This window comes from Medicago truncatula, chromosome 2 (genome assembly GCF_003473485.1).
Source record: "Medicago truncatula cultivar Jemalong A17 chromosome 2, MtrunA17r5.0-ANR, whole genome shotgun sequence".
Taxonomy (NCBI): Eukaryota; Viridiplantae; Streptophyta; class Magnoliopsida; order Fabales; family Fabaceae; genus Medicago; species Medicago truncatula.
This window is the reverse complement of record NC_053043.1, coordinates 41,782,026-41,805,117: the sequence shown is the minus strand read 5'-3', so window position 1 is coordinate 41,805,117 and position 23,092 is coordinate 41,782,026. Positions and strand designations below refer to the sequence as shown.

Genomic DNA, 23,092 nt, shown 5'->3' with positions numbered 1-23,092 from the left:
ATCAAATTAAAATAATCTTATGTTACTTTTTTATATTTGGGGCTTTTTTTTCTTTTCAAAGAGTTTTACAACTCTCTCTGCTGTGAGTAAAACAAAAGAAGAGAGAGATATAACAAATTTATTTGTTTCTCTTCTCATAATATGTCTCTCTTCGCAATTTCTTCTCACAGCCAAACACACTTTTATGAGTTTTTGAAAGTGAGGTTTGGTCCAATGGTGTAAAGGTTTTACAACTAACTTGAAAAAAGATTAATATAAAACAAATTAAGAAACAAAATTAACAATTTGAAACTACAAAAATAAAATACAAAATAAAAAATGTACAATTCTCCAAGTCTATTTTTGGCTAGAGCTACAACGTTCATGATTAGTCATACATCCAAAACTCAATTTTAGTTTTCTCATGTTACTTTTATGTTCTCACATTAGAGAGAATAATAAAAGTGAAAAAAAAAAAAACCTTTAGATCTATTGACATAAAGAGGTGATACCCGCTTCATCATGCACATTATGTAATGATCATTACAAAAGATACATCCTCAAGGATAATCTTCAGGCCAAGAGCAACACTGATAACCCTAAAACTGTGTATGCTTTTATCTGAAAGAATTTCAACTTAATACTTATACAAATATTGGTAATAAAAAACAATAGCTTCCTTGGGTTACAATTTTCCTCCCCCAAAAAGCAGTAAGCTTCATAAATGTCTACAAAACCATTTAAAACAGCAAAATCTCCTCCAACCTTTTCCATCACAGCCCAAAAATTCTGAAATACAACAGAACAATAGCGTAGTCATGCACCTACATTTAGATAAAAAATAAAAAAAATTCAAACAAGAAAAATACTAAAAAGAAAACAAATAGGATGATAAGTGAAGAGAAAAAAATGGTTTAAAAGTGTTCCTTTATATGATATGGGTTGTCAGTAGCGTAATATATCAGCGCTATAGAGGAATAGCGCGGCAGTGTTAGGGTCCAGCGCAACGCCATCTCCCCGAGACACCTTCTGCAGTGGCAGTTGTGGCGGCCGAAAATTAAGGAAATCCCACTATCCGAAATAGCAGTCTAGACTCACTACAGCTATGCCTAATGGAGATGATGAGTTGGAGGTGGAAGAACAAAGATTTTGAATCAAGTGATGAACAAGATAATATTGATGTGGTGGAACTTAGAAGTGAAGATGAGGCAGACGCAGAGCGGAAGCATGATTTTAATTGCTTGTCGTTTTGTTTACTTTTAGAACTTGATTTTGTCATTTTGACAGGATGTCATTTTGATTACATTTACAACTTATTTTGATGGGAAATGACGAAGTTGATTATAATTATTAGGCCAAATACCTCATGCGGTTCTTTAAGTTAGCTGTTTGTAACAAAACAATCCTTTAATTTTGTTTTACAACAAACCAGTTCTGAATTTTTTTTGTTCGTAACAAATTGGTCCTTTAAGTCATAAAATATTTACAATGTTCCTTTTTTCATCTAACTTCGTTAAAAAGTGCTTACGATACTAATTAACATTGAGATGACAAGTCCAAAAAGTGTTTATGACATAAAAAATGATTACTTACACACATCTCTGTTTTGTTTCCGAATTCAAACCCAATTTTAAAGATAAATGTTTCGTGAACAACAATATAAATCAAGTAATCAAACGATGCCTTTTCAAACCAAGACTAAATAATACACCTATGAACCTTGGCTTTTAGATCAGTGAATTTGGACCCACCAACTTAGCATTCAACGTCCACATAAGCACTTTTTAACTGAGTTTGACGAAAAGAGGGTAATGGTGAAAATATGTTACGACTTAAAGGATCAATTTGTTGCAAAAAAGAAACTTTAAATCGTTATCTAATTTAAAGGACCGCGAGAGGTATTTGGCCTAATTATCAAGTATGATTGTCCCTTTAGTTTTGTATGTTTTTCTATTTTGAGTATTTATGTATCGATTTGGAATTTTTGTTTACTTTGTACGTTGTTTTTTAGTCTTCACAATAGCTGTCAGCGATCATCCCACTATCCACCATACCGCTATAGCATTTGTGGTTCGCTACGCGCCGCTATCTGGGATTAACAACATAATATGCTGCAGCAAGGCATATCTCTAAAGGTCTTACCATGGTTATCAGTATCTTACGATACACAGTCAGATTTTGACTTGATAACTGATAGAAAACTGAACTCAATTTATAAATATATGACATACCAGCTCATAATTTTACTATATCACTTGTTTTTACTCAAAAGAACCACTTATTATTATTATTATTATTATTATTATTATTATTTCCCTTATTATTATTATTATTATTAATACACTTGTCGACCCCACTTAGTGGGATAATGCTTGGTTGTTGTACTTGTTTTTACATAAAAATGTCATATTTGTATTGGTAATGTATATTTTGATTCATAATAATAATAATAAAATTTGATTTATGATTCGAAAATAGATCTTCTGATTCACAATTTGAACCTCAATTTTGATAACCACGGTCTTACCTCATTACCGACCTAGAAGAAGTGATGTGCAAGAAAGAAGGGAAGAAACTTCATCATCTGTTGCCGATCCACAACCTTGCCATCTTACTCTGCCAAAATTATCTAGCAGGAAGATATACCTGTGAAGTTAATGTTAAAAATTGTACTACTCATAACTTCATTGGCTAAGAATGAATTGTATAAGCAAGTAAACGCTTTTATACCCGGTGAGGAGATTCACTAGCTTTAGTTCTTTTCTGAAATAATAGTGGTCACCAAATGAATATACCATTTTCCCCTGAAGTGTATCCTTGTTTTCGTTATGATTAGATTTCTTCATTGACCACAAAAGGAGACGTTTTATAGGGGCCCGGCATAAAAGCCATGAATCGATAAATGATACCTGATAGACAATGCAAAAGCTTCATTAAAAATTTGTTGCTGATCATTCAAAAGGCGAAAATCAAAAGAAATAAGGGTTCGTATGGATAAATAAATCAGAATTAAAATTTTGAATGCTTACTTTAATCTCGTCGAAATTGGAATTGAGAATAATGTTTTTTACATTTGGACAAAATAGCAGTTAAATATATAAGAGAAATGCCAGCAACACACATTTTAAGACACACTTTTCAATACACTCTCTTTGATTGGTTAAAATTTACATAGGTCCCATCAAAGTTATATGGTACCCACATGATTTGATAGGGCCATGTAAATTTTAACCAAACAAAGAGAGTGTGTTGGTGTGTGTGTGTGTGTGTTGCTAGCATTCCTCGTTATATAATATAGAAAGACAATAGGAATTCTATTAAATAAATAGCTGATTAATATGTCAAACTCAATGATGAGAAAATGCAAAAAATCACAACAAAAAAAAAAACCAATTACCTGATATAAATTAACATCTTTCGAGTCACTAAAAGCTTTAGCAAAAGGCACAGTCCAAGAATTGATCATTTCCTGTCAAGGACATAAAAAGGAATTTTATTGCAGCAACAGTAAATCAAAGTTTGAAACCAAAACAAACAATTGTTCTTCAAATTCAAAACAACACAACGAACAGACTATGATTTCTCTAGAGGAGTGCTATACTCTCTTTTTGACACTCTCTAACACCCACTCTCTTGTTGGATGAAATCCATGTGGGTACCACACTTTGGAAATGGTCTCGCATAAAGTGGTGAGACCTACATGGGTTTCACTAAATAGGAGAGTGAATGTTGGAGAGAGTGTTAAAAAGAGTGTTCCTAGCATTTCTCATCTGTTTATCACTTTAGTCTGATAAAAAGGTATGATTGAAAGCAATATGTGAGCGATTTTCCCGACAAAAACAATAACTGTTTAGGCTGAACCGCAAACACAAATAAAGCAATATTTCATTGCAGCTTTCAGTATCATTATTTTTTTCATTTCTTGTCATTTACTCTATCTTTCTACTCATTTAAATCCCTTTCATATTGGACAACAAATAGAAGACGTTGTTCAGCTTTCAAATTGAATAGTAAGATTAAATTACAACGAATGCTGCCATCGAATGTCTTAATCATTATGCATTAATGGCTATGTTGGCAGCATTTGGATGAGCAGACAATGCAATAAGGTAGACATAAAACCCTGCCATGAACCATTTACCTGGGAGATTGCTCGAAACGAAAGACAGACCAGAGATGCCTTTGGAACAGATGATTTGTCGGAATCAACCGCGTAATCAGAAATGCGAATAGGAAGCTTCATTGTTTTGCCATCCGAGAAGTTGACTTTGATATCAGGAAATTTCACGGCTACCATTTCCGGTATAATCACTTTATTAGCTATAGCAATCTGCACAACACAATTACAAATAAACATGTCATACTTTCATCTGGTACACCTAAGATGCACTTCTAGTCTCTAACCAACTTATCACTATCATTGGTTAATTAGATAATAATGTGCATGTATTGATCGAAATCAAAATCAACATCAAAATCAAAATGGTATACAATTAACTGTTTTGAGACAAGCCTATGAGAATAACATGCATACTTCCATTGGTATACGCAAGACGCGCTTCTAGTCTCTAACTAACTTATCACTATCACAAGTTCATTAGATTATAATGTGCATGTATCGATCAAAATAAACATCAATATCAAAATTATATACAATTAACTGTCTTGAGACAAGCCTATAAGAGAAGTCAAGTTCCAAACATGTTTTAACAGACCAATTTGAAAAAATATCCACTAAAACCAACCAATTTAGGGTTTTGAGGACTTGCATAAGCTTTATATAAGTTATGAGGTCAACTTCATTGGAACATAGGTCCCTAAATAAAACACGAAAAACTATCTTGTACCCTCGGCAGTATGGAACATTTCACATTATGACATGCTATTGAAACAAAGGACTTGTTTGTATTGATTTATTTGAGCTAATCTACTTGCATAAACACTTGTGAGACTGTTAGAAGAGCTTATAACATGTCCATAAGTTATTTTCAATATATTTCCATAATCTCTTAAGGATAGCTTGTAAAAACAGTTTGCCTTAACTTTCTTTTTTGTTACGGAAATAGTTTATACATAAACACTTATATGATAAAAAGCTTAATTAAACTGATTATCCAAACAATGGCTTAACATTCAAAAATAAATGAAATATTTCTATGCCAACAACAAACAAATTATAATTATTATGATAAAATTGCATTACCTTACCACCATGTTGCTTGAACTCATTTAGATCAGCAAAGTGTCCCCTACTCAATTCATCCTTCCTTCACAAAACCCATCAACAAAATCACCAAATCAATACAAAAAACATTTCTTTACACAAAACCCATTAACAAAAACAAATAAAAACTTACAATCTAGCTCTCTCCTTTGCAACTGCTTCCTTATTTCCAAACTGTAAAATTTTCACCAAAAGTAAAAAATTCAATTTTTAACCATAATTTGGTGTACCCATCAATAGAAAAATGGATGAGAGAGAGAGAGGGACCTGGTATAAATCGATGAAGCTGCGTTTGGGGGTGAGGCGATAATGGAGATTTTCGGGTTCAGTGATGTCTGTGAAAGCCATAATCGAATCTCTGACATTGAAACGACGTCGTATCAATGGCTTCAAACCTTGCATTTTTCTTCTCACTACTTTTGATTTTCAATGCGAATTTGTTCGTCTTCTTCGTTTGGACTCTGCCTCTAACTTAGCATAATTCCAACTAGATGGCACTGGTCAATCAGGAAAATGTAATATTGTTAGAAGGTGGGGTGAATAAAATTACTGCCGTGAGTTAAAAAATGTACAGTAAATTACTTGGGTAAAAATTCATTCTTATAAATAATAAATATCAAATAATTTGAAATCGTTGTATAAATTTTTGTTTGAACCAGACACGTTAGATCATACATTTATAAGATTGTTTACTACTATTTAAAATTTCACAAATATGCTCGAATGTGAGGGAGAGAGAGTAGTACCGTATGGGAAGGAAGGAAAAGATCGATTTCAAGTCACATGTTATTGAACTTACAACGAGTTGTGATTGGCAACAACAGAAGGTTTAACTATAGTTGTTTTTTTTTAGTTATTTTCATGTGTTTCTACGAAACTTTTGTTGTGAGAACAACTACATTCAAAGAATTTGCCGATTGAGAAGCCGAAGTAGAGATGCATGATCCAAATGTCATAGGATTTGCGAAGAACGAGCACAAAAGGGGAGGGCGGAGAGGATCTAGAAGAAAGAGAGAGAGTTGTGATTGATGAGAGAAGTAGATAAATGCCCTTTTCAAAATAAAAACATTAAAATGACAGAGAGTGAAGGTTTTGGTGAGTTCATGAGAAAGATAAGGGGTTGAGATTCATGAGGGAAGAAGAAAAATATATGTTTTATTGCATGAATAACATTTGGCTTGTTGTATGTATTCCTCTTGACATTTGGTTAACTGGATGGATAACAATTGGCTTGTTGCATGCATTCCTCGTGACATTTGGGTTATTGCATGGGTAACACTAGGTTGTTGCAAGTATTGATCTTGACACTTGGTTTGTTGCATGTATTCCCATGAGTCATGGCATTTTATTTATTACATGCGCAACATCTGGCTTGCTGCATGTATTCCTTTTGACACTTGACATGTTGCATGTATTCCTCACGAATCATGACACTTGATTTATTGCATGGGTAACACTTGGTTTGCTTCATGTATTCCTTATGAGTTTTAACACTTGGTTTATTGCATGAGTGACACTTTGGCTTGTTGCATGCATTCCTCTTGACACTTGGCTTATTGCATGTATTTCTCTTGATATCTGGCTTTGTGGCATGGGTATTGTGTAACATTTGATTTGATGCATGCCATAAAATGAGCCCACAAATCATCATTTCACTTAAAGTTTAACCCAAATATACATTGTTGGTGTAAAAAAAAAAAAGTTTTGCACATACATTAAGTGATATATTAAAAAAAATATTTAAGATATTATAAAAAAAATATGCATAAAATATAATCTCAAATTTTGATTTCTTTTTAAAATGTGAACTTTTGACATTTACGAAATTCGTCTTAGGTTAAAATATTTTAAATTTTAGTAAATAAACTTTTTATAACGTCCTAAATATTTGACATTTACGAAATTCATATTTATTGCGTCTTAGGTTAAAATATTTTAAATTTTAGTAAATAAACTTTTTATAACGTCCTAAATATATTAAAAAAGAAAACGTTAAAAAATTTAAGAGTTTAACAATAATTATACAAAATTAGTTTTAGGAAGAACTAAAGTTGCGTGAATATTTTTTTGTGGAGATTAAAAAAGTTATTAAAATTAACTAAGAAGTAAACTTAAAATATCATAATTTTATATGGAGAATGCTAAACAATGATCTCATGATATTGGTTAAGCAAGCAAAATAAATAACTTTTTATAAAAAATAATGTAATTTAAGATAAATTTTCTATTTATAGTTTTCTTAACCTCTGAGGATACTGTTTAACAAGACCAAAATTATTTTAATAGTTAAGTTGAGAAACCAGTCCAAATAGTGACATCAATTGATTTTTTTTTTTTTTTTTGGTTTGAAATACTTATGAATTGAATCTTAATCAAACATTTTAATTGCAACATTTACTTATAATCTTTTATTCAAATGTGAAAAACGCAAAATGATTTATTTCATTTTTACATAAACAAGCTGTCAAGCTTTTATCCATAAAAAAATAAGCTTTTAGTTTTTCTTTTTAAGAAGTTAAACTAGCCAACCTAAATTGATACTACAGAGAATCGAACATGAGACCTCAAAGAGGAACACACTCCTAAGTCTCAAGTCAATCCCACCAGATCAACTCAAGTGGGTTTAAACAAGTTTTTAGTTAGAAAAACTTTGAAATTAAGAACATATCAATCAATCCTTGTGGTTTGTGGATATGATCTTTTTACCACTTGTTGATACAATGTACACTTGCATTCGTACGCAACAGTTATATTAATCGATGTCCCCATAAGCTTAACTTATTTGGTAAGGGTTAATGGGTTTCGAACCCCAAACATCCCACTTATTCATCTTTAAGGTGAATTTCTCTACCTATTAAACTATTTAACAAAAAAAAATATTAATTGATTATATGAATAATGTTTTTAGATTTATCTTGAATAAATTTGTTGTTGTCTTTGTTAAGGATATTTTAATTTCTCTAAGAACAAGGACCAGCATGAAGTGAATCACACAATTGTGTTGTAAATGCTTAAAGATAATAATATTTTGTTCGCTTAGATATCAAAGTGTGAATTTTTTTCTAGAAGAAGTAAGTTTTCTGGATCATGTGATTTCAAAAGGTGGAATCATGGTCAATTTTTTGAAAGTGGAACAAATCTTATTTGGGTTATTTTAGAGTAATATATGTATAATGTTATTATTTAAAATTTAAAATAATTGTCATGTTAGCCAAAGTTGACATATAGGCGATTAGAGGTCACTCGAGTTTTTTGACCAACCGATGGAATGTTAGGCTAGTGCTATTTTAATCAAATATGTACAATGAGCGATGAGTTGGGGGAACATATATTGAGGAAGGGATGTGCACTATGAACCCTATCAACATATCATATTGTGAAGTGAGAAGCTATCATCTGAACGTGGGACACCGTGAACCCTCAACGAGAGGAAACTTACACATTATAAATATTATAGGCCATGTTGGTTTGGCCAATAGGAATTGTTTTACCAATGAATACTCATTTTGTAAAATGTATTCAATAATCAAACAAAGACAAACTATTTTATGTTATTTTATTCCTTTATCACTCTGCCATTACGTTTATATGTACATGCATTTCTTAGTTTAATAGCAAAACCCCAAAAATGACCGTAATTATCGCTCTATTGGAGCAGATAAGGAACCTAAAACTGATGGACAAAGTTTCTATCTCGACACTAATCACTTAAAGAAAGGGAATTACAGTTGAAGATTATCAGTCGAAACCGCGTCTAAATCTCTAGTTTGACAACAATTAAGGTTCTTCTCTACCTTTTTAATAAAGTTTCCTCATTTTTATGTTGTCTCATGTTTATCATGTAATAACTTCTATGGTTGCAAGCATTCAAAATTGAACAAATGTTATTGTATTTTTCTATTTTATTACCTATTTAAACACTATTGGGATAGGGTGTGATGGACGAAATTGTTAAGTGCACCAAATCGAAGCAAGCAGTAAAGTAGCAAGTTGTATCGTTTTCCACAGGGTTTGTCGTTCAACTCAATAATTAAAAAAACTTATTTCAAAAGAGAAAAGTAAATAAAAATGATAGAATTGCATGGTTACATTTCCCTGCACAATGCTAGATTATGTTTTTGTGATTTAGATGATTAACGGCAATTAGAGTTTCCTTGAATCTCCCTTTCATCTTTATTGAAATTATCTTTTAGGAAACAAAACAACTTATGTAGTACATCACTGATTCAATGTGTCACGACAGTAAAACCCACACTAGGCTCTTTAGATAACTTCTGTAGGACCCACCGGAGTAGTGTACTACGTTTTTCCAAAGAGCGGAATAATGACGGAGACGACTCAAACCTAACTTCCTAACCACTATAAGAAGTTGTAATTAGGAAAGCCAATAAACTGATAAAATTTCGGGTTGTCAATGCCTACTTTAATCCTACGGATCAATCTCCAAGGTTACACTTGTAGTTAACCAATTGACTAAGCATTAAGAACGGACATAATCTAATTTAAATCTCAACACAATAAAAAGCATAAACTGAATGAACAATTTATTAATAAATTCCAACAAATAAGAATGAGTTCATCGTGGAACCTTAATCAAGAGGTTTAGTTGCTCATGGCAACATACATCATAACAAAACAATACCCTATAAAGAATAAAAGGAGGAGAAATTCCGCCTTGAATCTCTGATGCTTACCCTTGCTCTGAACCGTCAATGTTTATGAATGAATAAAATAGTGGTCAAGGGTCTATATTTATATCATTAAGTTACTTAGGGATTAAGAGAAGAAAATTGGGCTTATGCGCCGATCCAGCTTGAAAAACAAGCAAAAAGCGGTTTTTACTCGGTGCCAGGCGCAGGGGCGCCTGGTACAGGCGCGGGGGTGCATGAGGCAGCCCTTCAGGTGCGATTTCTTGTGTTTTCTTCCTGTTTTCGATCGTTCTTTCGTCTGAAAACTCCTGAGAACTTGAAATAAATTTTGTTCATTTTGTATTGTCTTCAACAACCTTCTAAGAAACCTTGATATTCAATTCTTCATCCTTGATACTTCACATGATGTCTTGATTTTATGATTTACATGATTCCTCACTACAAAACACTCAAAACACCTATGAAGTCGTGCAATCTAGGATAAAACTGAATTACAACAAATCAAGTGAAAACAATACAACATGTTTCTCAAACCATTGACAACTTCTCTAACTCTCATCTTATTTGTCTTCAAATACAAAGAAAAAGTACTAAAAACATAGTCAAAATGTCATATGATGCTCTGTCATCAGGGTGTCACATTAAATGTATAGTCTTTTCTTATTTTACAAAAATGTTATCGCTTGATGATAAGGCTTGTCAGGTTTGGAAGGACGACAAGTTATATACCGCATATGGTATATTTAAATTTTCAATAAATTTTTAGTTTCCTTTAATTTCATGAATTCACATTGAAAATTATTCCCTTTGACTATTTTCCTTAATTCAAGTTAGACAATGAATCACGCCAAAATTTGATATCATCTAAGTCAATAAAGTGCAAAAGAAAAAGAAAAGAAAATTTATCACTATAAGGCCCTCAACCAATTTATTTAAAAATTATTTTGGATTTCTAGAAGAAGTAACATGAGTCGTTTGATCTTGAACATTCAACCACGATTTTAATCAAACATTTTTATTTAACATAGATCTAATGGTTGGATATTATATTTTACCATTTCAAAATATAGTCCATAAATCTAGATGGTTCTAAATTGTATCAAATGATATTCTTATGGTCTTGATTTATGCGCCTACATGAACTCTTACATACAGAGGATCCGATCCCCATTATCGAAAATTGTTATATGAAATTCCTCTAGCATTTTTTTCGCTGTATAAACTCTTCCTTAGTGAATATTTCTAATCACCACTTTTGCTCAAAAATCACATACTTCTCCCTCCCTCGTCTCCCTCTCCCTCTCTCCCCTTCCTCTCTCCAAGTCTTGTCCAAAATCAATTTTTGCAATGGAAATTGGAAAGGTATTGTATACCCTTTTTTTTGGTAGATAGACGAAACGGCAAAGTCATTATAAACTCACACACATAAGTAGAAGTACTGAGGTTCGAACCCCAGTCATGACATCCGACCTAACAATTTCGACATTTTGCCAGTTGAGCTAGGACTTCTGGATTGTATACCCTTTTTAATTACCAAGGTAAGTTGAATTCTTTGTATTTTATTCTTATTAAAATTATTGTGCTAATCTCTTAAAGGTATGTTGTGCGTGTCCTGGCAAGAAAAATTTCTACCAATCACTGTATTCTTCGCAAGTTCTACTTACTTGGTTCCAATAACTTTGCTTTACGCGGATCTTGCATAAAATTTGGCCACAAAAGACCATCGTAAGTGGATCTTGTTGAATTTGATAGCTAGATCTATATATCATCTCAATAATCTAGATATAATTGTGTTACAATTTTTCTTTATTTTATTTTTGTTATATTCGAGAAATTTTAATTAGTTTTTTTATGTAAATTTGAACCTTAATACGTGCAATTCTAAATCATATAAGGATGTCGTCTTATAATGAAGTGGTTAAGACGATTGAAATTTACAAGCATGTGGACATACTAAGAATTCAAACCTACATGATTAACAGCTCTACAATTGAATTTCTAAACAACAGAGTTCATCCTCAACCTAAGAATATTGGGGACGATCTCTGTTGTTTAGAAATTCAATTGTAGAACTTTTAATCATATTAGTTTGAATTCCTAGAATGTCCAAATGCTTGTAACTTTCAATTGTCTTAACTACTTCATTATAAGATGATCTCCTTATGTGATTTACGCATGTATCGAGATTCAAATTCACATAACAAATAAAAAATTAATTAAAATTGTTCAAATGTAGCAAAGGTAAAATAGAGAAAAATGGTTCTCAAAATATATAAATTATTGATATATTATATAGATCTAGCTATCAAATTAATCGATACCCATTTGGATTATCTTTGTGAGCAGATTTTATGTTAGATCCATATAATTCTGGTATGAGAAATGATATTTGTACAACCATTTTTGTATAATTTTTTACAACTTTCTCTTTCATACTCACGTTATCTTCTTATTCTCTCTCTTCCTTTTTCTCTCTCCATTGTTTTTGACCAATGAAAAGAGAGCACAACAAGATTGTCCCAAAAGTTGTAGCAAAAAAGTTGTTCAAATATCATTACTCTTCTGATATATATTCATCTTGCATCCTTGATTCCGATGCCTAATATCACGTGACTCCATCTTTGTTATTTTCACTCTTCTTCATAAGATAAAGCCTATCCAAGGTCACATGCCTTACAACTCTATGTAAATCAGTGTTATTTGAACAATCAATTTGGTGACAATTTATTTAACAACCATAATTTACAAAGAAAAAGTAGTATTGACACGAAAACCATAGCAATAAAGAGATAAAGTAAAATATAATGTGAGTATGAGAGAGAAAATTATCATAAAAGTTGTCACCAAATAGATGTTCAAATATAATTTCACAATCGTAAATTTGGTCGTTGTATAACCATTTCTTCTTATTTACAATTGTACCAATTGCAAATTAATACAACTATCAACTGTATCACTTTATTTTTTATTTTTTTATTTCCAAATTAATACAACTATCAATTGCAGATTGGTTTTATCTAAAAGTTTTGGTTATTTCTGGAATTAACCTCGATGAGGATGATTAGGTATGCTAAACTACTTCATGGTCTAATGGTGCTTTGAGACCTACTTCAATTGTATTTGTTCCACTCTTGATTGTTATTAAAAATTGGAATTCAATTAGTGATCCTAGTTATAGTTCTTTTCATTTGTGACAATGTATACTTGAAAACCCTTCCTACAAAGTTTGTGACTATTGTCACCTTGCAAAGCCACATAAAATGAAATATCTTTCTGTTGCGGCCTAAAATTTATTTAAATAAGAAAAACGTTGAAAAAACCCTTTAAAGCAAAAAATAGTCATTGAAACCAAATTTTATATTCGGGAGTCGATTGTATGTTGGGAAAAAATTGACACCCTACAACATCCGTTAAAAAAATTGTTAACTTAAAAATGTTTATTTTCTTTTTATTATTAAATGCAAATTAAAATGTAACAAATTCAAATAGCGAGAAAAATGAAATTTTATTATTGTGCTCGACATGAGTGGTATGTTGTATCTATTTATATCTCGGTGCATAGAGAAATCAAAGTATATAGTTCTTTGGTAGGAAATAATTATTTGTTGGTTGATTTTAAATAAAAGACTTTGTTGGGATTAATTTGATAGAAAGATTAACTTGTTAAAAAGAAAGTGTTGATTTGATGAAAAGATGTTTAGTGTCGAAAGTTGATCACGATGAACTAGTTTGATCACTCATTTGAAGTTTCCTGTAAGAGTTTAAATCACCGCGCTGCCACAGAAATAGTTATGATGTCAACTTTATTTGGACATAGAGCCCTTAGTTTACAGCAAGCACACTCTAAGCACTCAACATCCATGCCTTTCTACCCCTCTTGGTTCTGGGTAGAAAAATTCAAAGGATGAAGAAGATAGAAATATAGGAAAATGATAAGAGGAAGGACAATAATAAACCAATTTACAAACGAATAAAAAATTAGTGGAGTTAATATAGAGAATCTAGTAGAACTTTTTTAGAGATTAATGAGTTTGATCCAAACACGGTTTATGATAGACCATAAACCACTAAGTGGGATAAACAAACAAACTACCAATTTGATTCATGTAGCCGACATCATTTAGTGGGATAAGACTTGATTGTTGTTGTAATATAATTAGACTAACATTTTTTCTGAAACATGAACCAAGATGTTTCTCATTGAATTTGAATGCATTATCTTCACCTTTTCTGAAACATGAACCAAGATGTGTCTGTGCTGTTTTCAAGGGATAGAAGGGCATGCTCTTAAGAGCAGGTCATATAAATTTTGTAGGTGGAAGTTTGATCACTATGTGCATTAATGCCAGAAACTACAAGGATGGATAGCAATAGCAGGGTAATACTAAAAAATCACTATGAATTAAAAGAATCCAAATCATTCTTCCACAAGACCAACTCAACCAAGTTCATGTCTAAAAGCTATAACATCTAAATCTCATGCGAGAACTCACATCCGCAGCAACTGCTTGGGAGAATATCCACCATACTATTGGAAACAGGTCCGAAGTCTGATTGTTAGGCTGAATTATTGAACATAGCATCATTGATTCTGTCGATGCCGATATCAGATATGGGATCAATGGGCTTCTCATCCCCCTCTACCGAAGAATCAAGCGTCAAAGGATCCCTACTGAATTCATCTGAACAAAGATGTCAAAATCAGTTGATAAAAAACTTGAACTCACAAATTCACTGGTCCGTAAGTGATAGCACAGTCTTGGGAAAAGAATAACTGAAATGAAATTCTTCAATGCTAAAATGACATAACTTAGATGAAAAGGACTCGAACACAAGTTTTTCATGCAGATAAATAAATAAATTATTCACATGTGTAAAAAGCTTAGGAAGGAAAAATCTAGGAATCAAAATTAAGCACACCCACACTGCTAAAAAATTCTGCACTAAACTCACCATAAACTGTGTTTATGGATGCAGGAGAAGGTGTTGACATGAAGTTAAGGCCAATGTAGAATACCAACATTAATACAATGGTCACCATCAGATAAGTTGGTACCGCCAAAGCCCAGTATCTGAAAAGCATAAGTAGTTTTCAATGCACAAGTAGTTAAATCGCTAAATGGAAGAGCTCACTACACCTGCTTCATACACCTTAGTTGAGTTTACATTTACAAAATTAAATTAAATTAAATTAAGGCACCAGAATTCTTCTCACTTTAGATTTCTTATTTTTGTGCAACCAAACAATTACATAGAGCAGAAGACCTGCATGGTTGCAAAAGCTTCAAATGATAAAAGGAATTGAGGTGTCTAACCTGCTAGGATAGTAGGAGATGCCAATAGAATGTAGCCATGATTCTGGAACATATGCCCATACCAAGAAAATAACTATTCACAAAGGAAAATGAACAAAGTATAAATAAAAAAAATGCCACAGGAACATCACAAGAAACCTCAGAGACATTTTTTAACACATGGTAAACTAGTAGTTATACAGAACATCACAATGTTACAACTACTATTTGAAATCGATAAACTAAATGAAAACAATGTGAAATATTTAGAATTATAAATCAAACAAAATAAATGAAAAAACCTGTAGCAACAACGGTAGTTATAGATCCAACAAAACCGTAAACTTCAGAAGGTTTAGGGCCATGATCAGCTGACAAAGCAGAGGCAGAGTTGTTTTTGTCATCGGAATCAAGAAATGACACAGTCGCCCTCCGCTTTCTTGAAAGACTCAGTGTTCTTCTTGGACTGTTGACAGACCGAGGACTTTCCATTCTGATCCAGGGTTGCAAATCATTCAACTTTAATTAATAATTATAATCATATAATTCTAAATTTACAATGTACAACAAAAAATTCCATAGAAATCAATTAACAATAACAACAATCTCCAATTTTGAGAAAATCAACAACAACAATTCTCAATTTTAAAGAATATTACAAAATCCCCAAATCAAAAAATTCCAAAATCACAAAACATTGATTCATTACCTGTGTATGTGGTGGTCGGTGGAGAGCGCGGCGGAGAGATTCCACAGGCAGAAGCAAATTCGCGCGCGAGGAAGAAAATGGGAAATGCGACGCGCGAGTTCAAAGTGAAAAGTGTTAATTGAAATGAAGTGTACGTTGATTCTGTTTTCACATATAAGTGACGATATATAATGATGATCATGAACAAATGTCTATTGAAGATTATAGATAAAGAAATATTGGCATATAAACAAAGAAAATTCAAGTAAATTTTTTATTAGATTTTTTCTTTAGGGTGGGGTTCATCAGCCCATGCGATATTGCAACACAAATACGACACTTGAGAAACCAGTAGCAACTACTGAATTAGTCTCTCCCTCCCCCTCAAAAAAGTAAACTAATATCGTGTGACTTGTTGGCCCACATATCAAATATTAAACTAATAAAAACAAATACCACACTTGATCTTAGCCAAAAAGTTGAGAAAGGTTCGTGTAAAGCGAAAATTTTGTTAGAGATGTAGTTCGTACACTCGAAGATGTATAATGAAATATGAATGAGTTTTTGCACGAAAATAGAATGAGAATGATTGAATGCACATATTTAAGAGGATCGACAAATGTATATCATTGGCTTTTAAGAGACATATTCACCTAAAGTAAATTCAAAACTCAGTTTATATAAAAGATGTATTACAATGTATTTATACGACTCACTTGGTAGTGATGATTATATAAAACTCTCTAAATGATTTAATTTTTTTTTGCGAGTAATATTGTTCAAATTATTGAAGAGATTACTTAATTAAAATGAAGGGTTAAATAAGTTTTGAAAGCTAAAAATTCAAATTTTGTGTTTGATCTTTGTGAATGGTGGCTTAATCCTATTTGATGTTTGAGTTTTGTTACTTAACTTTTTTAGCTTTTTCAATGCTTTGGTGTTGTACTAGTTTTGTAATTGACATTGTGTACTCTTGTGTTCTATCAATACACTTCTAGTGTTAAGTAAAAAAAAAAAAATTAAAAAACCAACGAACCAAATTCAAAAAATTACCAAATACTAATCGTACATATACATGTCAATAGTTTTTTTGGAGAGATATACATGCCAATAGTTAATTAACAAACTTACCCTTTGATATATATTTTTTCTAAAAAATACCCTTTTGATATATATTAACTTGTTTTCATCATATATATATCAATTGTTTTGGAATTTTGGCGAGCCATGGAGTGCACCAAGATCAATATAATACTGGGCAATCCACTCTTGAATAATCTTGACTTCTTTATTTCGCTGTTCAATCAACCATTTTGGATCACTTTCTTTTGAAGGTAGAATATCCAAACAATGGGATCCTGCAATAGAATTAATGTCTATCAAATACACACACATATGTATAGAATAAATCACTATATATATTTAATCTTTAAAATAAATTTTTCGTTCCAATTTAGTTACTAAATTATTAAATGTAATATGAAGTCCTTAAACTATATGGGATCCGTCAATTTAGTCGATAGTATTTTAGCAGTATAAATATTAAATTGAAGAATTTTATTTATTATATTTATAATAACTTTTAAGGACAAAATTGAAGATAATGTGATACAATGTTCTGTGTCTATGTATCTATCATATACTGTAATTGGTTCTTAGTGTTTTTTCTAGTTAAATAAAGGCATCAATTTGTACCAAAAAAAAGCATCAATTCTCTATAAAAAGAAGAGCTAGGAAAAACAGAACGAAGGACATAATGAATATTTTTTTTATACATATGAAATTGTAAAACCATTATAAATTTCGAGATATAAATAAAGTTGTCAGGATTCAAACCTTGATTATGACGTTCAACTTAATGATTTTAACATTTTTATCAGTTAAGTTAAAATTACGGACAAAGACACATAAATGAGTGTAGTTTGCTGATTTACACCTTAATATTTTTAGGTGAATGTAAATTAACAATCTTTAACAAATAATTGACTGCTAACAAGACATACCATTGATCGTAGGGACCGCAACAAGACTCTTTGATAGGTCGTGCAAAACCCTGCAATATTTTATAACAATGCAATATTTAATTTCATACATTTTGTTCAAAAATAATCGAAGAGATCAATTTAATTTTGAATTTTATGGTGCTTACCCGGCACTACTATAAGGATCTTTTAGTCCATTCGAAAAAATAATGTTGCTACCAAACTTTTGAAGAACCCGTTTTATATCCTGCCATTAGTCAAAACCACAACAAAATTAATTTCTTGTTATTGTTACATTTCTTATTGTTACTTTAGTTATCTTGAAAATGAGATTTAAAAGACATTTAGATTAAGGATCATGTTAACCAGTGTCGTGTTCTGGGGACAATGGTTAAGGAAGTAAAAAAACAAGTTTTAAATAGAAAACAACATTTTTTACATTTTTAAAAGATTGATCGCATAAGTTTCAATGCAATACTAATATATTTGTTTCCTTAACTAATAACCACTGCCTTAAGAGTACTGATTAACATTTCCCTAGATTTGATATCCTCTTTCTTTGATGTAATAATTAATAAATATAGAAAATCATTTGAAGAAAACAATGTGAAGTAATTAATGTTATATAGATGAGAAAAAGAAGTACAAACATGTCCTCCATAATAAGTAGTAATCCAATGAGGGCGAGGCGAGACACCATATTTTTTCTTGCATCTTTCCACAAATCTCTTTAAGTCAAAAGGAGAAGGTTGAAACATAGTATCATTTCCTATGGCGAAAGGCATCACCATTTCACTGCATGTCTAAATTGTACAAACAAATTATATTATTTATAGATCAACCATATATATGCAAGATAAAAACACTATATATAAATATGCAATTTCCATCGCACAATGAGTCATATTTAAAAAAAAGAAATTGTCACAAAATAATTGATACTTTTAATTTTACCCTCTAATCAATGCTACATATTCATCATTCTTAATTTAATATCTTCCACGCAATTGCTCTTCTACAAATTACGAAAAACGCATTATAAATTTTGTTTATTCTAACCAACCAATTATTGCATTTATATTTACTAATCCATATTTTAGTAAAATTGCTATTATCTATGCTTCATTTAAACGCTTTTTTAGTCGTGTGAAATTGTCAAACATATCACTCATCGTAGTAAAGAGAGGGTATTAAACAAAATAAACTTATTTTAATTGTTTTACAATAAAAATAAGGTTTAATTGCACTTTTGGACCCCTATCTTTCCAAAAGTTGCGGTTATGGACCCCTAACTAATTTAAATACAAAACAGCCCCCTATATTTTGATTCTTTGACAGTTTTGGACCCCCAGTCCATTATTGACTCGGTCAATGCTGACGTGGCACCCTAAGTGAGGTGCCACGTGTCAAATTTTTTTTTTTTTTGCCTTGGGGGTCCAAAACTGCCAAAGAATCAAAACATAGGGGGCTGTTTTGTATTTAAATTAGTTAGGGGTCCAAAAGTGCAATTAAACCTAAAAATAACCAATATAAATTGACAAAAAGTTCTTTATCAAGTTAGTGAGTGTTTGGATTGGAGTCTGTGTCATATTTCTCACTTTCCAATGTACTTTTAATGTGATTTTTAGAAAGTTAGAAATTCTAGCGTTTGTGTGGGCGTGGGTTTGGTGGCTTTCCACCGCTATTCCACACACACACCATTCATCAAGCTATAAGCAGTAGGAGTGCATAAACAAAGACAAAGTTAAAAATTAAATATGAAAAAAATACAACAATTATGTTTTATATTCTCTCTAGGCAATTCATGTACATTCCATTTTTTTATAAGCATTCTATATACTTTATTTTTAGATAGACGAAATGACAATAACCATTAGAAATTTACACAATAAATGGAGGAGTCGGAGTTCAAACACCGATCATAGCTACAAGGTTTTTATGATGGACATAACTCATCTTTACAAAGCTGACTTAATCGACTTTTAAGGTGAGAAACGTCTCTATTTATAAACTCTTATAAAGACGCCTATCTTTTCAATGTGGGACTTGAGTTTTATCAATACACCCCTCACGCATCTATCTTTATAAACTCTTATAAAGACTCCTATCTTTTAAATATGAGATTTGAGTTTTCTCAATACACCCCCTCATTCTCATAACTATTGAGCTTGATGCGTGAATATGTAGGTTTTCTGATCGATAAGATTTGACACCATATAGGTTTTTATGTTGGACCTATAACACATCCTTACAAAGCCATCTTAACCGGCTTGTAAGGTGAGAAGTGTCATTCTTTATAAAGTTTTATCAAAAGTCTTATTTTTCTAATGTGAGGCTTGTGTTTTTCCTAATAATAACATCCGATCCAACAATTTCGACATTTTCAACCATTGAGTTAGAATTTATGGACAACATTCTAAAAACTTATTATTATTGCACTTGTAAATCAAATTACCTGCCATCTCCAACCCACATCTGTCTCAGATATATTTTTGGGGTTATTAACTTTGCATGTGCCATTTCCCTTGTAAGCCACAACACCTGAATATATCTTATCAAGGATATTATTTCCAAAAGAAGCTTTATCAATTCCGCTACATATCACGGTAACTGGATAATCTGGAGGATGATTATATTGAGCTGCACTTGTATACATGCTTTCCAAGTCCTCTGACAACTCAAAAGAATGGTTTAAGGGGCTGCAAGATCAAGTATACAACATCAATAAATTTAATTTCATCCAAACTATATAGAGTACATAAGAATTATCCTTAATTTTCTATGCTTATCTTTTAGTCCGAAAAAAAAAATGTTTTTGGAAAAGTGAAATTAGGGAGGGAAATTAGTAACGGAAAAAATAAAATCTCTCACAAATTTTTTGGTCGCAAAATTTAGTGACGGAATTAGAGAGGAATTTCATGTTTTTCATGCTAAATTTTCCTTATTAATTTTTTATTTTTTTAATAGTGAATGGAAAGAAAGTATATGTGTATACCGGCAAGTGTTGAATCTTTGACTAAGAATTGAAAGACCATTTGGCTGCGATGCTACTTTGTCAATTTCAGACCAAGAGTTCAATATTGTTTCATAACATGTCTCACTGACTTCCTGAAAATGAATTAATTAGTTACTCATGAAATCATCCAAATTATTCTAAATAAAATAAATGTTTAAATATATTTTTAATCACTACAAATATATAATTTTTTTATTTTTATTTTTAGTCCTTGTAAATTTTTGTTTTTGTTTTTACTTCTTGTGAATACAACACTTTTTGTATTTGGTCATTATTGTTTAGATTTAGTTATTGAAAAATTTATTCATATTAAAATTGGTCATTGAAATATGTAGATTATCTAATTTTAGTCCCTCAAAATAAGGACTAAATTAATATCATAGAGACTAATTTTAATATGAATAAAATTCCCAAAAAGTTGTATGTTTACAAGGACTAAAAACAAATGAAATATTTTTCCAAATTTTAAAGCAAAAATTAGTTTATTTACAAGGACTAAATCATATTTCAATAAAAAAAAAAGAGACTATGTAAAGTTACTTTGAAATCTCTTGAAACAACATCGAAATAAGCATTTGGTGATGTAATATCATCAAAGTAGAGGATTGGAGCAGATGAGGCCAAAGCACCAATGGCCAAGTGAGGATATTTGAGCCTAAACCATGAAGCAAGCACTGTATATATAACAATGAATATATGTGAATAATAACATATATATCTGTGCGCGCGCGCGTGTTTGTGTGTATGTATAAAGAAAAAATTTAAGAAACTAACTTCCACCATATGATCCTCCAATCAGAACTACTGGGGAGTTTTGGGCATGCAATGTCTTCTTTATGTCTATGATCACTTCTGCATAATCTGCAAGTGCTTGAGCCGAGTTAAAATATCCAAGTGTGTTTGCATTCTTGAACGCTTCTTCCCTTGACCCAAATGGTACCGATTTTCCATAATACCGATGCTGATATAAAGTTATTAAGAGTGTTATAATATGGTAAACTCAAATAAAATATTCGAATTAGATAATTAAATGTTAAAAGAAATATTACCTCTATATATACTAAAAGAGCTTTAAAGGTTGGTGCCTTTTCAACCATAAATCCTATACTCTTGGGAGAACCATCTATTGGTTGTTCTGGACCAAAGTAGACAAATATTGGAGCACTAGAATTGGCACCACCCCAATATTTGAAATTGATCAAATATCTTTGATTAAATGTATTGTAGCTTTCTGGATTATAGTTGAAGTGATCAAGAACTTGTTTGTAGTAAAATGTTTCAACATCTTTTGGATCATTGGAAACTAAGGTTGCAATGTCGTGTAAGGTTTTTTCTTGGAATGGGGATAACCTTGGTATTGTCAATGAGTGTGTTGGATTGAGATTGATAGAGTGTATGAAAAATATGAGAGGAAGCCATGTGAACAAGTTGAAGTAGTGTTTCATTTGCAACCAATTATAAGGAGAATAGTTTTGAAGTTTCAATGACCAATTCAAATATGAATGAAAGACATCCTTATAAATATGTGATCCTTAAATAGTGTGTATTAAATGAGAACGATGTGGGAAGAAATATCATTTTAAATTTATAAATAAAGAATAAATAAATGATGACAGTTAGTTGGAGGTACTTAAGTGATTGAATACAATGCATTTCGAATGAGAGTCAGTTGGAGGTATTTAAGTGATTGAATCCAATGCATATCGAATTGGCATTACTTATAATTACTATTATGATTGATGCTAAATAGTGCGAAAATATTTCGCACAAAGCATGCGAAATATCTAGTTTTGTTAGAGTTTAATGTTGGTGGGTCGATAATTTTGATCCTCTATTATATTTTTAATTAAAAAAAGTTGATTCGGTAGGTTTTAAATGTCGTGGTATATAATATGAAGGCGAGAAAATATCAACATCGATGAAATCGTAAGAAAATTTCCTTGAATACTTCATTTGAAACATGTTATATCACCATATTTTAGATAAAATATTAGATAAAGGGACCAAAGTTGTCGAATTTTAAAATAAGGGGACCAATTTTACAAAATGGTGAAAATAGGGGGGGATATAACATGTTTTATAACATGTTATCACCATCAAATAATTATTTCCCCAAATAATTTATTCCCCCAAATTTGTCTCCAATCAAATAATTTTCTTTGAAAGATCCAATCAAATTTATCTCCAATCAAATATTATTCCCAACAATAAAATTGCCATTGACTATCACCATCGTAATCATCGTTTAAGTCTTGTTGTA

General features: G+C 31.3%; 3 protein-coding genes and 1 non-coding gene across 5 annotated transcripts; all 4 read right to left on the bottom strand.

Moving 5' to 3' along the window:
• Window positions 1-467: 467 nt before the first annotated feature.
• Window positions 468-5,722, bottom strand: LOC25487479 (uncharacterized). 2 transcript variants are annotated; one of them, XM_024775729.2, is made up of 8 exons: window positions 5,471-5,722; window positions 5,337-5,377; window positions 5,183-5,246; window positions 4,121-4,309; window positions 3,377-3,448; window positions 2,710-2,888; window positions 2,507-2,625; window positions 468-803 (listed from the first exon to the last, which is right to left on the bottom strand). In XM_024775729.2, the coding sequence occupies exons 1-7, from the start codon at window positions 5,603-5,605 to the stop codon at window positions 2,511-2,513; spliced, it is 795 nt and encodes a 264-aa protein (XP_024631497.1). In that variant the 5' UTR covers window positions 5,606-5,722; the 3' UTR covers window positions 468-803; window positions 2,507-2,510. The 2 variants fall into 2 exon arrangements, with proteins under 2 accessions (XP_024631497.1, XP_013464877.1); XM_013609423.3 differs by having other exon boundaries at window positions 468-768; window positions 5,471-5,720.
• Window positions 5,723-14,026: 8,304 nt separating this feature from the next.
• On the bottom strand, window positions 14,027-16,180 carry LOC25487478 (phosphatidylinositol N-acetylglucosaminyltransferase subunit P). The gene is made up of 5 exons (XM_013609422.3): window positions 15,856-16,180; window positions 15,449-15,639; window positions 15,168-15,240; window positions 14,806-14,924; window positions 14,027-14,534 (listed from the first exon to the last, which is right to left on the bottom strand). The coding sequence occupies exons 2-5, from the start codon at window positions 15,636-15,638 to the stop codon at window positions 14,410-14,412; spliced, it is 507 nt and encodes a 168-aa protein (XP_013464876.1). The 5' UTR covers window position 15,639; window positions 15,856-16,180; the 3' UTR covers window positions 14,027-14,409.
• Window positions 16,130-16,325, bottom strand: LOC112419558 (U2 spliceosomal RNA). The gene has a single exon (XR_003009690.1). It is a non-coding gene; the product is annotated as a U2 spliceosomal RNA (small nuclear RNA).
• Window positions 16,326-16,874: 549 nt separating this feature from the next.
• LOC25487477 (lysosomal Pro-X carboxypeptidase) lies at window positions 16,875-22,442 on the bottom strand. The gene is made up of 9 exons (XM_024775981.2): window positions 21,882-22,442; window positions 21,607-21,793; window positions 21,373-21,506; window positions 20,812-20,924; window positions 20,272-20,515; window positions 18,467-18,619; window positions 17,984-18,063; window positions 17,838-17,887; window positions 16,875-17,192 (listed from the first exon to the last, which is right to left on the bottom strand). The coding sequence occupies exons 1-9, from the start codon at window positions 22,275-22,277 to the stop codon at window positions 17,035-17,037; spliced, it is 1,515 nt and encodes a 504-aa protein (XP_024631749.1). The 5' UTR covers window positions 22,278-22,442; the 3' UTR covers window positions 16,875-17,034.
• Between the last annotated feature and the right edge of the window lie 650 nt (window positions 22,443-23,092).

Bases quoted from the DNA above. Each gene is read 5' to 3' on its own strand.
- LOC25487478 (XM_013609422.3), bottom strand. From the start codon at position 15,638: ATGGAAAGTCCTCGGTCTGTCAACAGTCCAAGAAGAACACTGAGTCTT. The intron at 14,925-15,167 runs GTTAGACACCTC...TATGCTTTTCAG, and splicing joins ATCTCCTACTATCCTAGCAG to ATACTGGGCTTTGGCGGTAC. The intron at 14,535-14,805 runs GTGAGTTTAGTG...ATCTTTGTTCAG, and splicing joins ATCCATAAACACAGTTTATG to ATGAATTCAGTAGGGATCCT.
- LOC25487477 (XM_024775981.2), bottom strand. From the start codon at position 22,277: ATGAAACACTACTTCAACTTGTTCACATGGCTTCCTCTCATATTTTTC. The intron at 21,794-21,881 runs GTAATATTTCTT...ACTTTATATCAG, and splicing joins CTCTTTTAGTATATATAGAG to CATCGGTATTATGGAAAATC. The intron at 17,888-17,983 runs GTAAGCACCATA...AAAATATTGCAG, and splicing joins GATCCTTATAGTAGTGCCGG to GGTTTTGCACGACCTATCAA.
- LOC25487479 (XM_024775729.2), bottom strand. From the start codon at position 5,605: ATGCAAGGTTTGAAGCCATTGATACGACGTCGTTTCAATGTCAGAGAT. The intron at 3,449-4,120 runs GTAAATGGTTCA...TGTCCTTGACAG, and splicing joins CGTTTCGAGCAATCTCCCAG to GAAATGATCAATTCTTGGAC. The intron at 2,889-3,376 runs GTAATTGGTTTT...ATTGTCTATCAG, and splicing joins AAGATGTTAATTTATATCAG to GTATCATTTATCGATTCATG.